General features: G+C 35.2%; 1 protein-coding gene across 1 annotated transcript; it reads left to right on the top strand.

Moving 5' to 3' along the window:
• Nucleotides 1-8,392: 8,392 nt before the first annotated feature.
• Nucleotides 8,393-10,151, top strand: LOC123545704 (P2X purinoceptor 7-like). The gene is made up of 2 exons (XM_045332013.2): nucleotides 8,393-9,393; nucleotides 9,783-10,151. Exons 1-2 carry the CDS (start codon nucleotides 9,149-9,151, stop codon nucleotides 9,937-9,939), a joined length of 402 nt encoding a protein of 133 aa, XP_045187948.1. The 5' UTR covers nucleotides 8,393-9,148; the 3' UTR covers nucleotides 9,940-10,151.
• The last annotated feature ends 10,976 nt before the right edge of the window (nucleotides 10,152-21,127 follow it).

Below are 21,127 nucleotides of genomic sequence, written 5' to 3'. Positions count from 1 at the left end.
GTGATGAATTCATTTCAAAGATAGTTTGCAGTTTTTAATTTATCCCTTCAAATAAGCATCGGCGTTTAAAGGCATGTCACACACAACTGCAACTCTACATACTGCTGCCACATCTTCTGCGAGAGGGGAAGCTGGTGGATATCCTGCATCAGCTTGTATCTGCAACATATCTTAATACTCATGGACTTGTTAAGAGCTTCAAAGAATTGAAAAAGAAGTTATCAAACAGGATGTTGTCACTGAATATAGATGTAGCAACAAACAATAATAATAAAACCATAGTGAAAGTTGATATTTTACAACAATGCTATTCAATAAGAGGAGTGGGAGTTTAATTTGCGATATTGCTTTATCATGTTTATTTGTGGGCAGCACTAAAACAAATATATATGGAGCCCTTCCGCAGTTTGTACATGTTTGGTTCCATTTTTTTTTTTTTTGTTACAGTTTTGAATATTTATGGATTTTTTCATGAGGTGAACAGTCTTATTTCATAGAATATTCAGTTTTTTTATCTAAAGGCAAGAAATAGTTACAAATTTTGCATAATCTGTAAAATCAGTTATTTTTATCATACTGACATCTTTTCTATTTCAGCTACAGATTTGAAGATTCTTCTTTTGTTGGAGGAACTAAAAAGCAAATCAAAGCTTCACACTATGCTCTAATTTACTTCAACTGGGAAAGCAAACAGACAAGCAGATTTCAATACCAAGTTGGCCAGAGGGAATCACATTCCCAATAGCAAATATACAACAAACTGAGGATAAAGAGGAGAAGCTGGTGAATGAGGAACTTGCAAATTTACTGGCTATGTTATCCTTAACAGTTGTAAGAGATAGCCTTGCATGCTTTTTGCTGATGTTGTATTCAATATATTCAGTTACCTGATCAAAAAAATAATTCTCGCACAGACAGAAGTTAAGAATACATCCACTTTGATTATATATTTTATATTATATTTTAACATCTAAATATATTAGAATTGGATTTCAGCTTACATTCTCCTGTTTTGCAGCTGTATTTCAAACCACTTCACTACAAGCATTTTAAGTTGAAAATTTAAAGTATTCCTTTGCACTACAAACAATATACTTGATTTCAGACAGAAAATGGTGATGGTTTGGAAAGTAATGTTCAGAGAGGGATACATGATCACAGGAAAATTAAATGGAATTCAACTGGATTGGGAAAGGTTAAAAAATCCTTTGTAAAACTCCGACTGAAAAAAGTCATATTAGGTTTGTATTTTTACTTTTTAAAAGCTCATAAATCTCATGTTAGATAAAAAATCTGACATGAAAAGTAATATTTGGACAAATGGACAATGGACTGCATAGCTGTAGTACAATAAGGAAGAACAGAAGAGATTTTCCTTGGCAACTTGTGAAACCAGGCAAGGTAACGAAAGAGGGGTGATTTCAAAGTAATGCTGAAATGCCCGTTAGTAGCATCAGTCATAATGGAAGGATAAAAAGTTTGTTCACAACTTGTCAACTGTTAGTGATCCTGCAGAAGTTGTGGACTGTCAGAGATGTGTTGTAGCCAAACGAATTGATCACCTGCAGCCACAGATGTCAGTCAGTACAACCGTTTCATGGGTGGCAATGATTTACACGATCAATATATGTCACAATAGGTGATATAGTCTGATTATTAACACTTATTGCAGCTATGGGTTGCCATAGGTTGCTCCCATAGGAGCAAATCACATAACATTATTTATTTTCAAATAAATACCTTTATGGCGGCACGACAAAACCTTAGGAATTGTCCTGAATTGGGATGGCTAACTTAGCTATTTTTTAACGAAGTGTTTATATATTCACTAATTTATGCTGAAATGATGCGCCATTATTATCGAAATACAAATTTCAAGAAAAAAGTACGCATCACATAACTGTTGTTACTGGTTGTTTTCAACAATTTACAATTTCTTTCTGATTACCGTTAGGTATAGACTATAGTCTTTCCAACAGTCGTTGTATATCAGAGATAATTTATCATCAAACTTTTCGTACCGAAAGCCAAATAGTGTTTTTGAGAAAAATGGTCAGTAGATCTAATTGGATACACATGTTTTAATGTTTTACGAGCAGAATGAATACACTTATTTTTGGGACTTCACATGTGAACAGACTTCGATCTTATTCTTATCAGAGACATGGTCCATGTAATCCGATGAATTTACATCCGGTCGCAACAGTGTGATTTTTTGGAATATCAGGTGGACTTATTATGTACAATGCTCATGTTTGTCAGTGGGAAAACCCTACATCATGAAATCCACCTGAAGTCTTAATATTGCATGTAGGCGGAAACGATTTAGACAGCCAACAAATTGACATCATTACAATTGACACCTTGATCATGCGCATTATTACCTTAGCAAGTATGTGGCGCATATGATATGACATATGCCATGTTGTTATTATACAGATACTTCCTCGGTACGTTCTCTCAGAATTTTACCAGCAAAGTGTTGTCATGGCAAACCAGATCCTCAAGACAGAATGTTCACATATAAACATGATTCATTACTGGAAAGTTCATGAGGTGAATGCGAGTGATGTTGACTTATACACTGATGGGGTACACTTAAACGATATGGGACTGTTACATTATTTTAGAAGTATCAGAGGAGCTGTGATTAGTTCCCGCATCAGTTAATTTCTGCTAAAAATGTATTTCACGGTGTGAATTTGTGTTTGATGTGCAGGATTCTGGAATTCATTCAAATCGTGTGCTAGTCAAATCAGGAAGAGTTTTCATATTTACTTTAGTGACTTTTGTCAGTTGGCCTGCATCATCAACTTATTTTGCAGGGAGCTCGGATATCTGGTTACATTCTACAACATTGATCATGTACTTCTGTCTAGTGGAAATTTTTGATATTACATTCTAACAACACCGTATTGTGTATAGTGTTGGTGCTTTGGAAGTTTTTGATATTTCATTCTAAGTTTTTTTTTGATATTTCATTCTAACATCACCGTATTGTGTATAGTGTTGGTGCTTTGGAAGTTTTTGATATTTCATTCTAACATCACCGTATTATGTATAGTGTTGGTGCTTTGGAAGTTTTTGATATTACATTCTAACATCACCGTATTGTGTATAGTGTTGGTGCTTTTGAAGTTTTTGATATTTCATTCTAACATCACCGTATTGTGTATAGTGTTGGTGCTTTGGAAGTTTTTGATATTTCATTCTAACATCACCGTATTGTGTATAGTGTTGGTGCTTTGGAAATTCTTGATATTACATTCTAACATCACCGTATTGTGTATAGTGTTGGTGCTTTGGAAATTTTGATATTTCATTCTAACAACACCATATAATTATTGTGTATAGTGTTGGTGCTTTTAGTTGTAGTGCCAACATACATGACATATTTGCAGTTTTGAATATGATACAAAGAGTGCAAGCACTTGATGTGTTTCATGTGTATGGTTACAGTACACATTTCATACAAGCAGTTGCTACTGTGTTATACAATATATTTACAGATGCCTTATTTAAGGCCAGGACAATGAGTTTCATTCTACAGTCAATATTTTTTGTTTTATTTACATAAGTGTCAATTTTACTTTGAATTACCAAGTACGGTGGTAACAACTTTATTTAGGCTATGGCATTGTGTTGATTGTTTAAGCTATTAGTGGCTGCTGAACTGCCTTAGTCATGACGTTATTGCTAAGGTCAGGTTCGTATTTCATAGGTTCGTATTTCATGCCTTATTGCTAAGGTCAGGTTCGTATTTCATGCCTTATTGCTAAGGTCAGGTTCGTGCTAAGGTCAGGTTCGTATTTCATGCCTTATTGCTAAGGTCAGGTTCGTATTTCATGCCTTATTGCTAAGGTCAGGTTCGTATTTCATGCCTTATTGCTAAGGTCAGGTTCGTATTTCATGCCTTATTGCTAAGGTCAGGTTCGTATTTCATGCCTTATTGCTAAGGTCAGGTTCGTATTTCATGCCTTATTGCTAAGGTCAGGTTCGTATTTCATGCCTTATTTTAAGGTGATCAATCTTGCTATTAATTATCTAAAGCTAGGGCAATAAAAATATTTTTGTTTTATTTACATTGTGCCAATTTTACTTTGTACTATCAAGTATTATCAAGTATTGTAGTTAGTAATGTATTGAAGGCTAAGGCCAGTAATAATGTTGCTTGTTTAAGCTATTAGTGGCTGCTGAACTGCCATAGATGAGACCTTATTGCTAAGGTCAAATCCATAATTCAGGTCTTGATTTAAGACAGTTAAACATACCATTAATCATTGCTAAGGTGGTTAATTATGCCTTAACTCTAGGGCAATAAATCATTGCTAAGGTGGTTAATTATGCCTTAACTCTAGGGCAATAAATACAATAATTCTTAATTTAAGGTGTTTATCATGCTATTAATATTATTGCTAAGGTGGTTAATTATGCCTTAACTCTAGGGTAATAAATACAATAATTCTTAATTTAAGGTGTTTATCATGCTATTAATATTATTGCTAAGGTGGTTAATTATGCCTTAACTCTAGGGTAATAAATACTGTAATTCTTAACAGGTGTTTATCATGCTATCAATTATTGCTAAGGTGGTTATTTATGCCTTAATTCTAAGGTAACAAGAGCTGTCTCCATAGGATGACACATGCTCCCGATGGCACTTTGAATGAATAGTTATGGCCAATGTTAGAGTTTAGGACCTTTGACCTACGGACCTGGGTCTTGCGCGTGACACGTCGTCTTACTGTGGTACACATCCATGCCCAATATTTTTAAAATCCAAGCATGAATGACAAAGATATGGACCGGACACGCCCATCAATGCACTATGTTGAAATATGACCTTTAACGTCTAAGTGTGACCTTGACCTTTGAGCTACGGACCTGGGTCTTGCGCACGACACGTCGTCTTACTGTGGTACACATTTATGCCAAGTTATTTGAAAATCCATCCATGGATGACAAAGATATGGACCGGACACGAATGCACTATCATGAAAAATGACCTTTAACGTCTAAGTGTGACCTTGACCTTTGAGCTACGGACCTGGGTCTTGCACGCGACACGTCGTCTTACTGTGGTACACATTCATGCCAAGTTATTTGAAAATCCATCCATGGATGACAAAGATATGGACCGGACACGCCCAACTATCATGAAAAATGACCTTTAACGTCTAAGTGTGACCTTGACCTTTGAGCTACAGACCTGGGTCTTTCGCGCGACACGTCGTCTTACTGTGGTACACATTCATGCCAAGTTATTTGAAAATCCATCCATCGATGACAAAGATATGGACCGGACACGAAAATTGCGGACAGACTGACAGACCGACAGACTGACAAGACTGACAGACGGTTCAAAAACTATATGCCTCCCTTCGGGGGCATAATAAATACTGTAATTATACAGTATGTAGTATGACACTGCTTAATTATTAGTTATTTGTGTGGCTTTGATGCTACAGCTGGTTATAGTACATTTGTTCATTATGTTCACCTGCTAAACTATTAGCATTATTATTAAAATATTTTTGTTTCGGCAAAGTTTAAGCATTTTAACCGGCTTTTTGTTAGTCAGTCCATAGCCAAGTCTAATTGATTTCAAAATGATTTCAGGTAATGATACCTGTTTAGGCTGGCATGTCTGTCTAAGTGTTTTATCAAATAACATATATCAGATTATTTTAGATAATTCTTCAACTATTATAATTAAATATTACTTTTCAGCATTATGCCTCCTAAAAGAAAGTGGACACTAACAAGTAAAGCAGCTGCACTGTCACATTCTCCTTCAAAGAAACCATCACAGAAGCTCAGGCACCTACATCCACAAATACCTCACAACCGGAAACTCCTGATAGACACCTACATTCACTTATACCTCACAACCTGAGACTTCTCATAAACTGGAGCTGACAGTTGAACTGGTACTGGTGGACACTCTGATAGCCATGAAGATTAAACCAACTACAACTTCAGAGACATCAAACCAACTACAACTTCAGAGACAGAGTTTTCTCACTTATCGGACAGAAAAATCTCTATTTTTAGAAATGCTGGAAAATCTTATCTCACATGGGTTATCCCACACTCCTGTGACGGACTACTTCATGCACTGAATATACATATTATTTATGTAAAATAATTAAAAATCAGGTACCTTTCTCTTTTCTCTCCGTTCCTTATAGTGTATTTCTCAATTCAAAATTCATTACTTTATGATAAGAACGTACCGTTATGCTACAAACGATAAAACTAAAGCGGAACTTTGTTATTGTGCGTCAATGAAATGTCACGACGTCACTTCTGCTTACGGACGTCAATTTCACGCATTTTAAATAGTTTCATATTTTCATGCTTGTTTTTATTGTTTCTGTTGTGGTATTTAGTGAGAAATAGAATCCATCATTGGTGTTCGATGACGATCGGAAATCCCAACCCTCGGGCACACAGCCTTGTTTAAGACTTTAGCGGTGCGCCCTCGGGTTGGGATTTTCTGATCTTAACCGAAGACCAATGACAGATTCTCTATGTCAACAGTTTGTACCTCATCTACCCAGACATCTCATACAGACAAGGACGGACCTTCCACATCAGGTTTGCCACTTCACTTTAATGTCAATGACAGAGTTAAATCGCGTATAATTATGGGCAAATGAGTTTGTTGACCTCAGCATGTTGTTGCCTCTTGTTGGGCTATAAATCATTGGGTCAAAAGTCATTGGGCTAATGGAGGGCCAACAAATGAAGTAGGAAAGAAGTCATTAGGCCAATGAAGGGCCAACAATAGGAGAAGGTAACCAGTTGTTGGGCTAATGGTGGGCCATAAGTAACACTTTCAAAGATCAAGCTGTATCATTAGAACTTACAAATAACTTTATCAACCAGTTATATTCTTCTCATACTGAAACCAAACTTGGATTCTTGATCATCGTTAATTTGTAGCTTGAAGGATTTCAGCTAAGGCAAATGAGAGTCTTGAATCAAGATTTTCTCAAGTTTGTTACCATAGGGTAAACTCTCAACTATAGACTATAAAATTTAGGTCAGGCAGAAGACATGCTATTTTACTTGACCAGACTGTTAGTACTGCTGTTTTTTAAATGAACTTGTTAACGTTCAAAGTCATAATTGTCAGTTGGACCAATATCAAGAAAGAAAATGTTGAAAACGAACAAAGGTGTTCTGAAATGCTCAATTTGCTTAAGAAAGCCAAAATATCCGAAAGCAGTTTGAAAATTCTACACTTCTGGCAAGTGGAAAGTCTTAAATAAATCAAAATGTCAAATAAAAAAGAAGAAAATGTTTCTCTCATAAATCAAGTAGATAGTCAGCTTACTTACACATCTTTTTTACAAAATCAATTGCAAAGTAACGACAAAAAAGTTACTGAAGATTTAACAGAATGTCATACTGAAAATCAGACTGAAAAAACAACTTGAAGACTCTAAAATAAATGTACAGTCAACTGTGTTTTACACAGAATTAAAATACAAAGGTAGATTTGTCAAAACAGTTTGAAAATACAGCCTTTCAGTTTGCAGAGCAAAACTAGTGATAAAAAAAATATAGATGTCCCTTTGATCAATGAATACATTGATCATGCAGATCGGGAAAAGGTAAAAAAAAATATTGTTCATAATGTACAAGTTTGTGAACAGTGAAGATGCTTTTCATGAACTGTCTACTCTGTCTGCAGATATGCCTTCAAAATCTTAAGTGAGAAAAGAAAAACAACAGTGTTTTCCCTAATGCACAAATCCTGCGCCATAGTTACACTTTTCTGAGAAATGACCCGTAAAAATAAACTATGCGTGTCCCAGTGGACGCAATTTCTTGAAAATCTAAATCAGGCCAAGTTAGTTTACGAAGAGCAATATTCCGAAAATGTACTTTCAGTTTTCATAACTACATGCACAGATTTACTGATTGTTTATATTTGCATCATTACAAATTTTACAAATTTAATAACTGGCCTGACAGTTAGCTGACGCTGTCAGTTTCAAAAGTTGTGATCATTGTGACCAAATCAAATGAAATAAATGCCTCAAGGTACACTGTTTCCTACATTTTCCAATTTTGTTTTAGCCACCCCCACCCACTTGGTTTTATAGCAATGTCGGCTGCCACTACTGACAAAAATTTCCATCTGCTTGTTTGTTGTTCACCACAGTAATGTTCCTGTCTCATTATGTTTTGAGACGGTGTACTCGTACCCAAAATTATTCGTATCCATAAAATTTCTTACTTGCAACAACTCATACCTATAAAAGAAAATGGTAGGATGAGTCAGATCCAGAGCTGGATGAGTGGAATTTTCATAGCACTCACACTAAAGAAAATGTTTAAAGGTCATGGTTTTTATTTTTGACATTTTTCTTTACATATCACCTTTCTATGTCTAAAAAACAACATAAAAGTATTAATTTATGTTTGTTTATCTTTTTATAATACATTTTATACCAACAAAAATAGTGCCTTCCCAAAAAAATCACATGGCTTATTTCCCCTGAATACTCTCGAAAAGGTGTGCGTTTTATCTACATATTGTAATTTTCACAAGCGATTTATCACCGATTATCACACGTCTGGAACATGTAACTAGCAAACTCAAAAATAAGGAATACCAATTAAATAATTATAATGGATATTGAGTTTGATGAGGAATTAGACGGCATTGAGGAGATTGATCATACTGATGTTGATTCTGTACGGCCATACATGTACGAACCGGCGGTACCGGTTACGGACGAAACTGATTCAACTGACACTGAATCAGACAGTGATGTTGATCCCCTAGAACATTCTGGCACAGATCCTAACAAATGGTGAGCTCTTTCATAAGATTTTAAATGAATTATTAATTCTTTTCATCATTACAAATCTCTGCCTTTATAGAGAGAAAACGTATTACCCCACCCACTTTTGAAACTATCGTTACCGTATGACGAATTACATGGCGGCATTTACATAACAATTTAGTCAAGCTTTTTTTTCAAAGTAATGTATACTTTTAAATTTTGAATTAAAAATGCATTGCATAAATGACTATATAATAACAGTTAAATTCATTTTCGTATTGTATTTTCCTGGCTGAATCTACAATAGAACAATTATTTGACTGGCATATTAACATTGTTGTAAAATGCATATCTTTTTGCTTGGCATTTTTAGGTGCACATGTGGTCTCTGTTCTCGAATGCCAACATTCTTGGAATCAGGATGCTGTCAGGAGAATGACATAGTGAAGTCAAAAATGGAAGATCTACACTGTATTACTGAGCATGAAGGCTTTATTGCAAATTGTCTCAACATTCATGTCTTAGAGGCCTCGTATTACGAGTTTGTACAGAGTGAGGGTTACCCTTTGGAAGGCCAACCCATACATGAGTAAGTAAATTTGAAACCATGCACTGGTGTCAAGATGGAATATAATTGAAGTCCCTCAACCACATAAATCTTTAAAAGCTTATAATCTGTGCCTGCCCTGGTTGTTTCGACCCATGTTGTTTAAGCATCAAGCTGTAATTGGTATGTGTGGCAAGTAAGAGTATATCAACTTCTTTTCGATTCTCCTGATATTAGGTGAAAGTAGGTAAATTCTGATACATGTATTAACTTTCAAAAGTTGAATTTACTAATTGCATTTTGGACAATGTTGTCTAAGCACAAGCACAACAATATTCTATACAGGTTGTTAACTAACCTCATTACAAATTCATAACCAACCACTATATTGTACAGTATGAAATAGTTACCAAACATGTTATCTGTTTCAGGACTTATCGCTATCTGGCCTACAGAAGGTTTGTGAGATGGATTTTTCACACATTGCCAAAGAAGATGCGGAAAGTTCTACCAGCTTGTGTGGTTACCAGCATAAGGACAAAATTTCCATCAGAGACGTACTGTGGTTTCAAATACCCTACGATGTAGAACTTTTCAGTGTCAGTTTGTGATTTACTTTGGATTTATTTCAGTTATTTACCTATTATTGAATTGTTTTTCAAAGCCATTACAAATACAGATCAGCACAGTTTTCTGTTGTTATCTCTCATCATTGTCCTTTTTTTAAAGGACAAGAGGCCATGATCATTGATGTCATTTTATACTGAATACATACATATACCAGCAGTTCGAAAGATTCATTAATCATTTGACCCCAAAAATTTGGAAATGACCCTCAGATGTGAAAAAACACAAAACCAGAAAAACGAGGACATGAAAACAATAAAGTCAAATACAGGTTCCTCTACTAGGTGAAAAGCACCTTCAAAGGAAGTGCCTGCAGCTGATGAAAATGTTTCCAGTGATATTGTCACCCAGAAAGATGTACAAACTGAGGCAATTCTTGAATGCCTGAAATCAATGCAGTTAACTCAAGTCAGCTTTAGTGAAACTCACTGAAGACATTGAAAATTCTACCATTATTCTGAGGCCTATGACTATTTAGATGACAACATACACTTGAATGACTATAGCGAGGCCCCACGAGCCAAAAGACATTGGACAGAGACCTTTTATTTCTAACTCATAGAATTCAAATTATATTTAAGCTTACAGGTTAAGTCTCATCTTATTTTTAAATATTATATTGTGATGTTTATAACTAAAAAATAATATTTTTCTCTTTTTTTAAAAAAAAATGTATATTGTATAATGTAATATATTTTAATATGATATATCATAAAGTAAATGTAGCGACAAATTGGTTCTCTATATGATCTACTTGTATATTTGGAAAAAATATATTATTTACTTGTGTTTCTTATAGTACTGATAACATTACAGTTCTTTAGAATAAAATCAATCCAGAAAAATGTACACTTTGCATGCAACTAAACATCTCAAGTATACCTTTGTATATAACAACTGGACATCTCTCTTCAATATTTTCAGAAAACTCCAAAATCTCTGGTGTAACATTTGTTACAAAACAACAACAACAACAAATAAACCAATCTAACAAAAACATCGCCTATAAAACCTGGCGATAAGTTGTGACAAGGTTTTTTTCATTTATCATGATCATGATGATTACTATATCTATAATTTACCTATTTACCTGTACATACATGTTAAAAATATATCAGTAAATGATTTAACTGAACAACAAATATAATCTGGTATTAATCAACACCATTTGTTATATATTTGCTTCTAAACTTTTTAAGTATTTTTAATTACCTATAAAATCTTATTTAGGACCATCTAAAAGAATTAGTGTATAAAATCCCTAAAAATCCCTAGTTAGTAAATCTTACATTAAAGAAAAACTTAAATTTTCAATGAAAATAATCTGTGAGATGATCCGGTTGTTTGGCTGCTATGGACACTGTTGATGGCAACCAAGCAGTATATAAGGGGACAAGGTTCCAGTGCCCTTATCATACTGCTTCTTTTAGAAAATAAAATATAACAACTGGACATCTCTCTTCAATATTTTCAGAAAACTCCAAAATCTCTGGTGTAACATTTGTTACAAAACAACAACAACAACAAATAAACCAATCTAACAAAAACATCGCCTATAAAACCTGGTGATAACTGGTGGAGAATCCGGGTAGGTTTCGATAAATGAGGAAATCTCCCGCAGCTGAATACCAGCTCCGTTCAAAGGGACCAATCAAAACACTTAATCAAACTGTGCAAGTAATCACAACACCTTCAACGACAAACACATCTGAGGAAACATCTGAGCAGACAAGACCAACATCATCAACAGTTACTGATAAACAACCAACCCCTGTACGAGCAACTGAACAAACAACATCAACCGACGACCAAATGCCCCAACAGCCAGAACAAGAAGCCATGAACCAAGCTCAATCATTAGGTAGGCCCCCTTTTAAGATTGAATTAGTAGGGAAATTTGATCCTAGTAAAGATGATGCAAAAGAATGGTTTAATAGGTATGAATATTTTGGGACTGTATCTGAGACGGATCCAAACATTCTTGTTAAATTTTTTGGTATGTTCTTAAGCATGGGAACTGCTTTTAACTGGTTTGCAAATTTAGGGCAAGAAATTAAAGAAGATTTTGACCTTTTGAAAGCTAAATTTTTGCAAAGATTTTCAAAAAGAGTTGATCCGATACAAGTTACTTCAGAACTTTTTCAAATGAGACAGAAAAGTAATCAGTCTGTGAGAGACTTTGTATACGCTGTTCAGTCTAAAGCACAATCGGCTGGAATTTGTACTGACAATATTTTAAGTGCAGTCAATGGTGGGTTATTGTCACATATTAGGGCAGATTTAAGGCGCAAACCTCCAAAAACTTTGGATGAATTAATTGATACAGCAGAAATGTCTGAAAGTGCTTTTGCAATGCACCCACCACAAATGAATTTTTCTGAGGCTACCTTCACTGAAATTGTTAAAAATGCTATAGGAGGTGTAAATATGGTTGAACTTAAGCAGCAAGTAGATTCATTGGCAGCTTCTCAAAAAACCATCAATTCATTCACTAAAGATAGGGATTATTTCCGCAAAAATTATAGATCAAATGGTAATCCATTTAAAGGAAACAAATTTAGCCCTCGTGGCAATAATTTCAATAAAAACACTAAAATGTGTGGTGCTTGTGCTAAGCCAAGGGAAACACATAATATTCAAACCTGCTGGGCTAAATCAAAGGTGTGTCATAAGTGTAAAATGACTGGGCATATTTTGCCTGCATGCCCACAGAATAGGCAATAGGGTTTTCAGCCTGCCATTGGTAGTCGAGGGAACCAACTGGATAGGCCAAATAAAAACAAACTATTGAAACAGAATCAAGAAGAAACATCTTTTGAAAATTCAAATTTAACACCAAAGGTAAAAAGTAAGTCAAAATCTAGAAATTTAAGTATACCTTCAATTGCCTCTGCAACTTCATTAGACAAAAATTTTATAAATGTTAAAATAGATAACTTTGAAGTAAAAGCTCTTGTTGATTCTGGATCTGATTTATGTTGCATTAATAAATCCCTCTTGAAACAATTCAAGGCACAGTGTATTCAAAATACTGATATCATGCAAGTAAGAGGAATTAGTGGAAAATTAATCAAGGTGACAGGGACTGTTCATTTAGCCATTCAAACAGGTGATTCCTTCTTTTTGCAGAAATTTCATGTTTTTGATGATATTCACCACAAGCTTATTATTGGTCATGATTTCTTGAAAACAAACAACTGTAAATTAGATTATGACACTCTTAAATTTGAGACTGGTGAAGCTCGTGTTAATGTCCTCTCAGCCTTCAAAACTGGTTTAGCTAGGCTTAAGTATTCTGTCACCCTGCAACCTTTGTCTGAAACATTGGTGCCTGTTCGCTTATCTAGGTTAGGTCATGATGGTGTAGCAATTGTAGAACCTGTGAGGTCTCTAGTTGAAAATAATGTTGCTCTTGCTAAGGTAGTTATTAGGTCTAATTATGGTAGAGCTGCTTGCAAATTGTTGAATCCAATGCCGTTTGAAGTCACTCTCAGGTCAAATTTGGTTGTAGGAAAAGTACTTCCTATTGATGAATCTTCAATTCGGAATTTCCCTGATTTTGATAGCACAGGTAGTAAGGCTGATTATATCTCTGGGACTACTGAACATTCAGATTGCTCAAAACCTGTTGTAAACTCATTGTCTGAGGTTCAGTGTGATGAGGTGTTGAAACGACTTGGTATTTCTTTTGAGAGTAATGTACTAATACCTGAGCAAGAACAAAAATTAAAAGCTTTCATTGCCAAAAATGAAGACTTGTTTGCAACAGATACTTCACAGCTAGGCTGTACAGACTTACACATGCATAAAATTGAAACTGGGGATGCCCCACCACAATGGCAAAATCCATATAGGACTTCTCCTCAAATTAAAAAGGAAATTGAAAAACACACTCAAGATTTGCTGGATAATGATATCATAGAACCTTCAGATTCTATGTGGTCATCTCCTGTTATTATGTGTAAGAAAAAAGATGGAACTTTTAGAATGGCTATAGATTATCGCCGCTTGAATTCCATCACAAAACCAATTAACTTCCCTCTTCCTAGATTCGAAGATGTTGCTGACTCAGTGGCAGACAATAACTCAAGGATATTCAGTGTTTTAGATTTGCGTAGTGGTTTTCATCAGATACCCCTAGATCCTGAGACAAAACACAAAACTACCTTTATTACTCATGAAGGAACGTTTTCGTACAAACGGTTACCTTACGGACTTCGTAATGCCCCAATTGCTTTTCAAACAGTTATGGCACAGGTACTAAGAGGTATCAATTTCAAGTTTGCTCTAGTCTATGTTGATGATATTTTGATTCATTCGTCAAACTTTGATGAACATTTAATACATTTGCAAGTTGTTTTTGATAGACTTAGGGAAGCAAACTTAAAGCTTCAGCCAAAGAAGTGTAAATTTGCAGCACAGCGTGTGGAATACTTAGGGCATTTCTTTTCTAGTAAGGGTATTGAAGTCAATCCTGGCAAAATTGAGGCAATGAAATCATTCCCTAGACCAAAAACTCAAAAGAATGTCAGGGCATTTTTGGGACTTTGTAACTACTACAGGAAATTTATTTCTGGGTTTTCGAAATTAGCAGGACCACTTAATGAATTACTGAAGAAAGATAAAAAGTTTGAATGGAATGATGATTGTGAAGAATCCTTCAATCAGCTTAAAGAAAAATTGACCACAACTCCTGTTCTAGTATTTCCTGATATGAGTAGGCCTTTTATTTTGTCAACTGATTCTTCAGATAGTGCTGTAGGTTTTGTGTTAGGTCAGCTTGATGATGAAAAGTGTGAACGAGTCATTGCTTATGGTGGTAGGTCTCTCCGTGGAAATGAACTCAAATGGAGTATTCATGAAAAAGAATGTTTGGCTTTGATAGAAGCAATTAAGCAATTCCACCCATACTTGTCTCATTCAAAGTTCACGGTTTTCACAGATAATCTTGGAATGAAATACATCCAAAGTTTAAAGGATCTGAATGGTAGGAAAGGCCGTTGGGCTATGAAACTTCAGAGTTATGAATTTGACATCATTCACAAGCCTGGGTTGAAAAATGGAAATGCAGATGCTTTAAGTAGAAGAACTTATGAGCATCCTGAAAATGCGGTCAATTTAGTTCAAGAGAATTCAAAATATTTTCAAGTTGAGTTTCAGTACAAAGATCACAAGAGCACCGCCTTGCGGGTGCTGACGCTCATCTGATTTTTTTTTGTGTAATAGAAATATTGTCCTACCCACGATTTTCTAAGTCTAAAAAGGGGCATCATTCTTGCAAAAAGCAGGATAGAGTTATGTTTCTTGATGTTCAGTGTCCACATATGATGGTGAAAAACTGTTGCAAATTTTAAAGCAATAGGTTTGATAGTTTATGAGAAAAGTGGACTTAAACATAATACTCAAGCAAGAAAATGATTTTCTAAGTCCAAAAGGGGCAATAATTATTGCAAAAAGCAGGATGGAGTTATGCTGCTTGCTGTACAGGGTCAGCTTATGATGGTGAACAAGTGTTGCAAGTTTCAAAGCAATAGCTTTGATAGTTTAAGAGAAAAAGTTGACCTAAACATAAAACTTAACCAAGAAATCTGATATTTTCTAAGTCCAAAAGGGGCCATAAATCTTGCAAAAAGCAGGAGGGAGTTATGTTTCTTGCTGTACAGGGTCAACTTATGATGGTGAACAAGTGTTGCAAGTTTTAAAGCAATAGCCTTGACAGTTTAGGAGAAAAGCTGACCTAAACATAAAACTTAACCAAGAAAACTGATTTTCTAAGTCCAAAAGGGGCAATAATTCTTGCAAAAAGCAAGATGGAATTATGTTTCTTGATGTACAGGGTCTGCTTATGATGGTGAACAAGTATTCCAAGTTTCAAAGCAATAGCTTTGATAGTTTAGGAGAAAAGTTGACCTAAACATAAAACTTAACCAAGAAATCTGATATTTTCTAAGTACAAAAGGGGCCATAAATCTTGCAAAAATCAAGATGGAGTTATGTTTCTTGCTATACAGGGTCAGCTTATGATGGTGAACAAGTATTCCAAGTTTCAAAGCAATAGCTTTGATAGTTTAGGAGAAAAGCTGACCTAAACATAAAACTTAACCAGGCAACGCCGACGCAGACGCCGACGCCGACAACCGCTCAAGTGATGACAATAACTCATCATTTTTTTTCAAAAAATCAGATGAGCTAAAAATGCATTAGGTGAGATTCCACTTTTAGCTGCTATGGATATAGTTGATGAAGATGATGATAGTGTTGATGATGAATTATCAGTCCCTAGCATGAATGATAGAAGTAGTTTAGCAAAGGAACAGTTGAACTGTCCAGACATAGGCCGTGTTTTGTCGCTTCTTGTTAACGAACCCAAAGATTCAAAATTGTGGAAAGAAATGTCATATCTTGCTGATCAGTATCTTGTTCGTGATAATATCTTGTACCATATTTGCGAGCCTAAAAATAAAAAGAATAAGAGACATGTTGAACCGTTTACTCAGGTTGTTGTTCCTCGTAGCTTACACATGCACACCAAGGCTTTGACAAAACTTACTTTGCAATAAGGTCTAAGTATTACTGGCGTAGGATGTATGTTGATATTGAAAATCATGTTACTAATTGTAAGGAATGTCAGTTGTCTAAGCGTCCAAATGGTAAACGAAAAGCTACGTTGTGTCCAATACCAGTAGCTCCTCATAGTTTCTCTAGGATTCACCTGGACATTGTAGGGCCTTTGCCCGCAACTAAGGAAAAGTACAAATATATACTAGTAATTGTTGATTCCTTTTCAAATTGGTGTGAAGCTTTTCCATTAAGGCCTCAAGAAGCTAGTGAAATAGCAAAAATCATGTATGAAGAAATTTTCTGTAGGTATGGTGCGCCAGATGTAATTGTGACTGATAGGGGATCAAACTTTCTGTCAAAACTTGTAACTGCAGTTTGTGAGAAGTTTTTGAAAAGATGAGATTGGCATCTTTCGCAATGTATAAGAATTATCATTTTTGATTCAAAAATTATAATATTTATTTTTGCAGCAGAAACGTTTTGTTGATTGTCACCATAAAAGCCAAGGGGATCAGATTATTCTATTTCGCTGACTTCCGGTAAAGGCTAATATATACCGGTCTTCGGTTTTCTCCATCCTTTTCCGTTCTGATCAGCTGATCGAGAGTTATCATACTAAAAATTTATAAATCTTGAAACATCGTTCTTGTTAACGACTAAAAATGCCAGGCAGAGGTAGAGGCATAAAGCGTAAGGCGAGGAGCGACAACCAAGCTGCAGATGATGGTTTGAGGTTGCTTCAACCCGACCCAGGTAATTTATGTACAGAAACGCCAAATTCTAGTTTGATTGATTTTTAAGAAATAATGAGAGTTTCAGGTTATATTCCTTCTAATCTGTCTGATAAAGGGTGTGGTGGCAAATCTAAAACGACCCGACAAGTGTCATGCACTGAATCAAACCCAGCCTCTGAGTCTAACGAGGTCGTACAACCGTCGGACCAAATTGATAAAAATATGCAGGATGACCCGCAACACAGTCTAAATCTTTCTAATCCTTTTGATTTTGGCAATGTAGTAAATATTTCTAATGCCCCTGAAATGGTACCTTTAGCTGATGATGATATTGCGGCGCACGTACGTGCCAGCAACAATAAAACGGCAAATAGCTAGGAATGAGTATGTAAATATCGCACTGTTACTAAAGGGCGCCATAGAATTGTCGGAATACAATAATACCGGACTGCTGAGCGTGTCGCTTGATGGCAAAAATTGAGGCAAGCACAAATCAATGTAAAGAAAAAGTTCCAAATATTGAAAAATGGACAGATGCATTCATAATTTTTGCCTCTATTTACCTTTCTTCTCATGCAGACAAAGTATATGAGATGTTTCATTACATGTGGTTTATAAGAGAATGTGCCGCGCGACAAAGTGGCACGGGTTGGAGGGAGTATGATGAACAATTTAGGCTTAGGCAAGCGTTACGCCCATCATCATGGTCACGTGTGGATTCTTCAGGGGAACACCTTCCAAAAATCAGTAGAGCCACAATCGATTTAGCTTCCATCCCGAACAACTGTGATGTGTTGACTTAGCAAAAACACCAATAAATAAAGATGCTCTATACAGAAATTTAGCAAATTACAATCATAAGGATGCTTCAGTTTTAGCAAACGGTTTTGACATGCATTACTCAGGTCCACGGTTGACACGTGAATGTAAAAATTTGAGATCAGCTTTAACAAATCCAAAGATAGTTCAAGAAAAACTTAGCAAAGAAAATTTAGCCAGAAGAATGGCCGGTCCGTTCAGAGTTAAAACCTTTTAAAAATCTCGATGTTTCACCAGTTGGTTTAGTACTAAAGAAAAATCCCCCCAAGTACAGATTAATTCATCATTTTATCCTTTCCCGAAGGCGAGTCGGTAAATTCCTATATTGTCAACGAGAATTTTGCTCAGATACATATACGAATTTTGATGAAGCTGTGAAAATGATTCAAAATTTGGGTAGACACTGTAAACTTTTTAAAATGGACCTGAAGAGTGCATTTCGTTTTTAATTGTGATAATGAAGCGGTAGGGTGCATTTTGAATACTTTAACATCTAAATCGGGGAAAGTCATGTGTTTGGTTCGGGATTCAACTTTGAAGTTGTTAAACTTAAACATTTTGCTCAGAGCAAGTCATGTTCCCGGCGTGAATAATACTATTTGTGATGCTTTGTCCCGTTTTCAGAAAACAAGGTTCAGAGAACTAGCCCCCGACGCCGACAAGTATCCAGTTCAAGTACCAACGTACCTTTGGAACATCTTCGAGTCACAGCAAATAATCTAATAAAAAATAGCTTAGCTGAAAACACATTAAAAACTTACAGTACAGCTTTAAATGCCTTCATATAAATTATCATAAAATTGGCCTACAAATACACAACAAATTTTATTGTTTGTCGCTTATTGCTATGATAAAGGATTATCGTCAAGGTCAATCAAAACGTATGTAGCGGGTCTTGCTTATTTTCACAAGATCAATGGCTGGTTAGATTTTATGGACAACTTTATTTTCACCAAACTTTTAGAGGGATGCTCCCGATTAAGAAAGTCTAAAGATAATAGAGCAATATCAAAAGCTATTCTCTCTAAAGTCATTCAAGAACTGCCAAAAGTGTGCAAATCTCAGTATGAAATAATATTATTTACGGCGGTTTGGGTATTAGCTTATTTCGGTCTTTTTCGAATTAGTGAAATGGTAGCTTGTTCATCTATTGGTTTCAATTATAATGTTAAGGCTGATGACGTAACAGTGTCAAGAGATAATCATTCCATAACTCTTAAACTTGATAAATACAAAACTAAGCAATCTGGTATACCCACACTTATCAGGATTCCAGAAGAACGTGATTCAAACTTATGCCCTGTTAAAACCTTAAATAAGTTTCTATCTATAAGGCCCAAAGTAGGCGGTGCCTTGTTTTGTCACGCTGACGGTAAAACTGTAACAAGATATCAATTTACAGCTCTCTTGAAACAAGGGTGCCAGAATGTCACAATATACGCCCGTCACAGCAAATTTCTTTACAATAGCACCTGTATTTGCAAATGGAATTTTAATTTTCTAGTTGTTTACAATGTTTCTTTTTTAGAAATTATTGTAATTCTTTTATTTTTCTAAGTCCACAAAAAAATCCTTACCAGGTAGAGATACCTTAAAATACACCCAAAATTTGAAAGTAACATCAATGTTGTACCACAGAAAAGTGGTCTTGGTTTTTCCATACATGTGATCTCCCGCGCGGGAGGGTCAAAATCCCGATTTTTTCACCTTGCCTCCCGTCTCCCGACCAAAACCATATTTCTCCCGCTTTTCAAAAAATAAAAATCAGTATTATGACTGGGTTGATAATTACCGAGGAGTGCCAAACATGTTTACACAGTAAATCAAAGTGTCACCGACTGTTGTGTATTATACATGTTTGCCACACATGTTCCTGGAGGAAAGAGTTGTTTTTCACAGGTGAATTATTAATTGTTTGTTTTGATAAGGGATTAGACAAGCAGGGCCTTTTCCACCTGTCTCACGGGGCCGAATATCTGCCCATTCTCAATGCCAATTAAGCTCCATTTTTACCAATTTGAAGCAAAAAAACTCCCAGTCATAAGAAATAATTCTCAACTGAAATGAATTTTGATTATTCAAAGAAAAATTTTGCTCGGTAATAAAATCACATAAATAATTGTTGGAAAAACCAACCCATTACTATTTTTAGAACAGGAGTGTTATTTCCCCTTTACGGAGTTACGCCATTTTCTTCCAATGTTTACCAAATTAATTTGCTAATAAACTGGACTTATTTCATTGAAAATTGGATGAAAACACACACTCATTTATTTGATAACATCAATCTACATTATTTTGGTATGGGTAAATACATGTTGATGCATTTCTATTTTCTATTTTTCATGTGAAAATCATCAGTATTTTTATACGAGAGTGGGTGGGGTAAGGAATTTACATAATTTATGAGTTGTGTTCAGACCAATTTAGAGCTTCGTTTTTTTAAGTCCTCGAGTAGAATAATGTTAATGCATGTTCACCTTCATTTCAGACCTAAATTGAGACTTTGTTTCTACAAATTTAATCTGTTAAGAAAGTTTAAAGTTAGAACAAGAGGGAGCTTCTGTAAGATAGCATGCTCGACTTTTCTCAGTGATTGACTCTGAATTAAAGTTTTGCCAGTTAAAGGGGCATAATAGGCAATAGCTTTGTATGTAACGGAGATATTAGACATTATATAAAACTTTAACAAAAAAACTGAAATTAAAAAGTGGCATAACTCTGTCAAAATTCAAATCAAGAGTTATGAGGATTGTTTCTTCTGGTGTAGACTTATATACATTATTGTGTGGCCAAAAATGTTGGATTTTGCCTCTAAGTTATGTGTCCACGCGCTTAATATATGTCGATAAAAACCTCCAGTTTTGAGACCCCAACTCCAGCTGAAAAATGGCAATCCTCCAGTTTTGGGATTCTGAACTTATCACATGTATGGTTTTTCCCTACGGTCAATTATAAAAAAGTTACAATGTAAGTTATTTATAGTAACAACTAAGGGAAGTTAATCTTTAAAAAAAAAAAAAAAAAAAAAAAAA

The sequence above is a fragment of the Mercenaria mercenaria genome, chromosome 1 (genome assembly GCF_021730395.1).
Source record: "Mercenaria mercenaria strain notata chromosome 1, MADL_Memer_1, whole genome shotgun sequence".
NCBI classification, from domain to species: Eukaryota; Metazoa; Mollusca; class Bivalvia; order Venerida; family Veneridae; genus Mercenaria; species Mercenaria mercenaria.
Note: the sequence above shows the minus strand (reverse complement) of the source record. Positions and strands in the feature narration are given on the sequence as shown.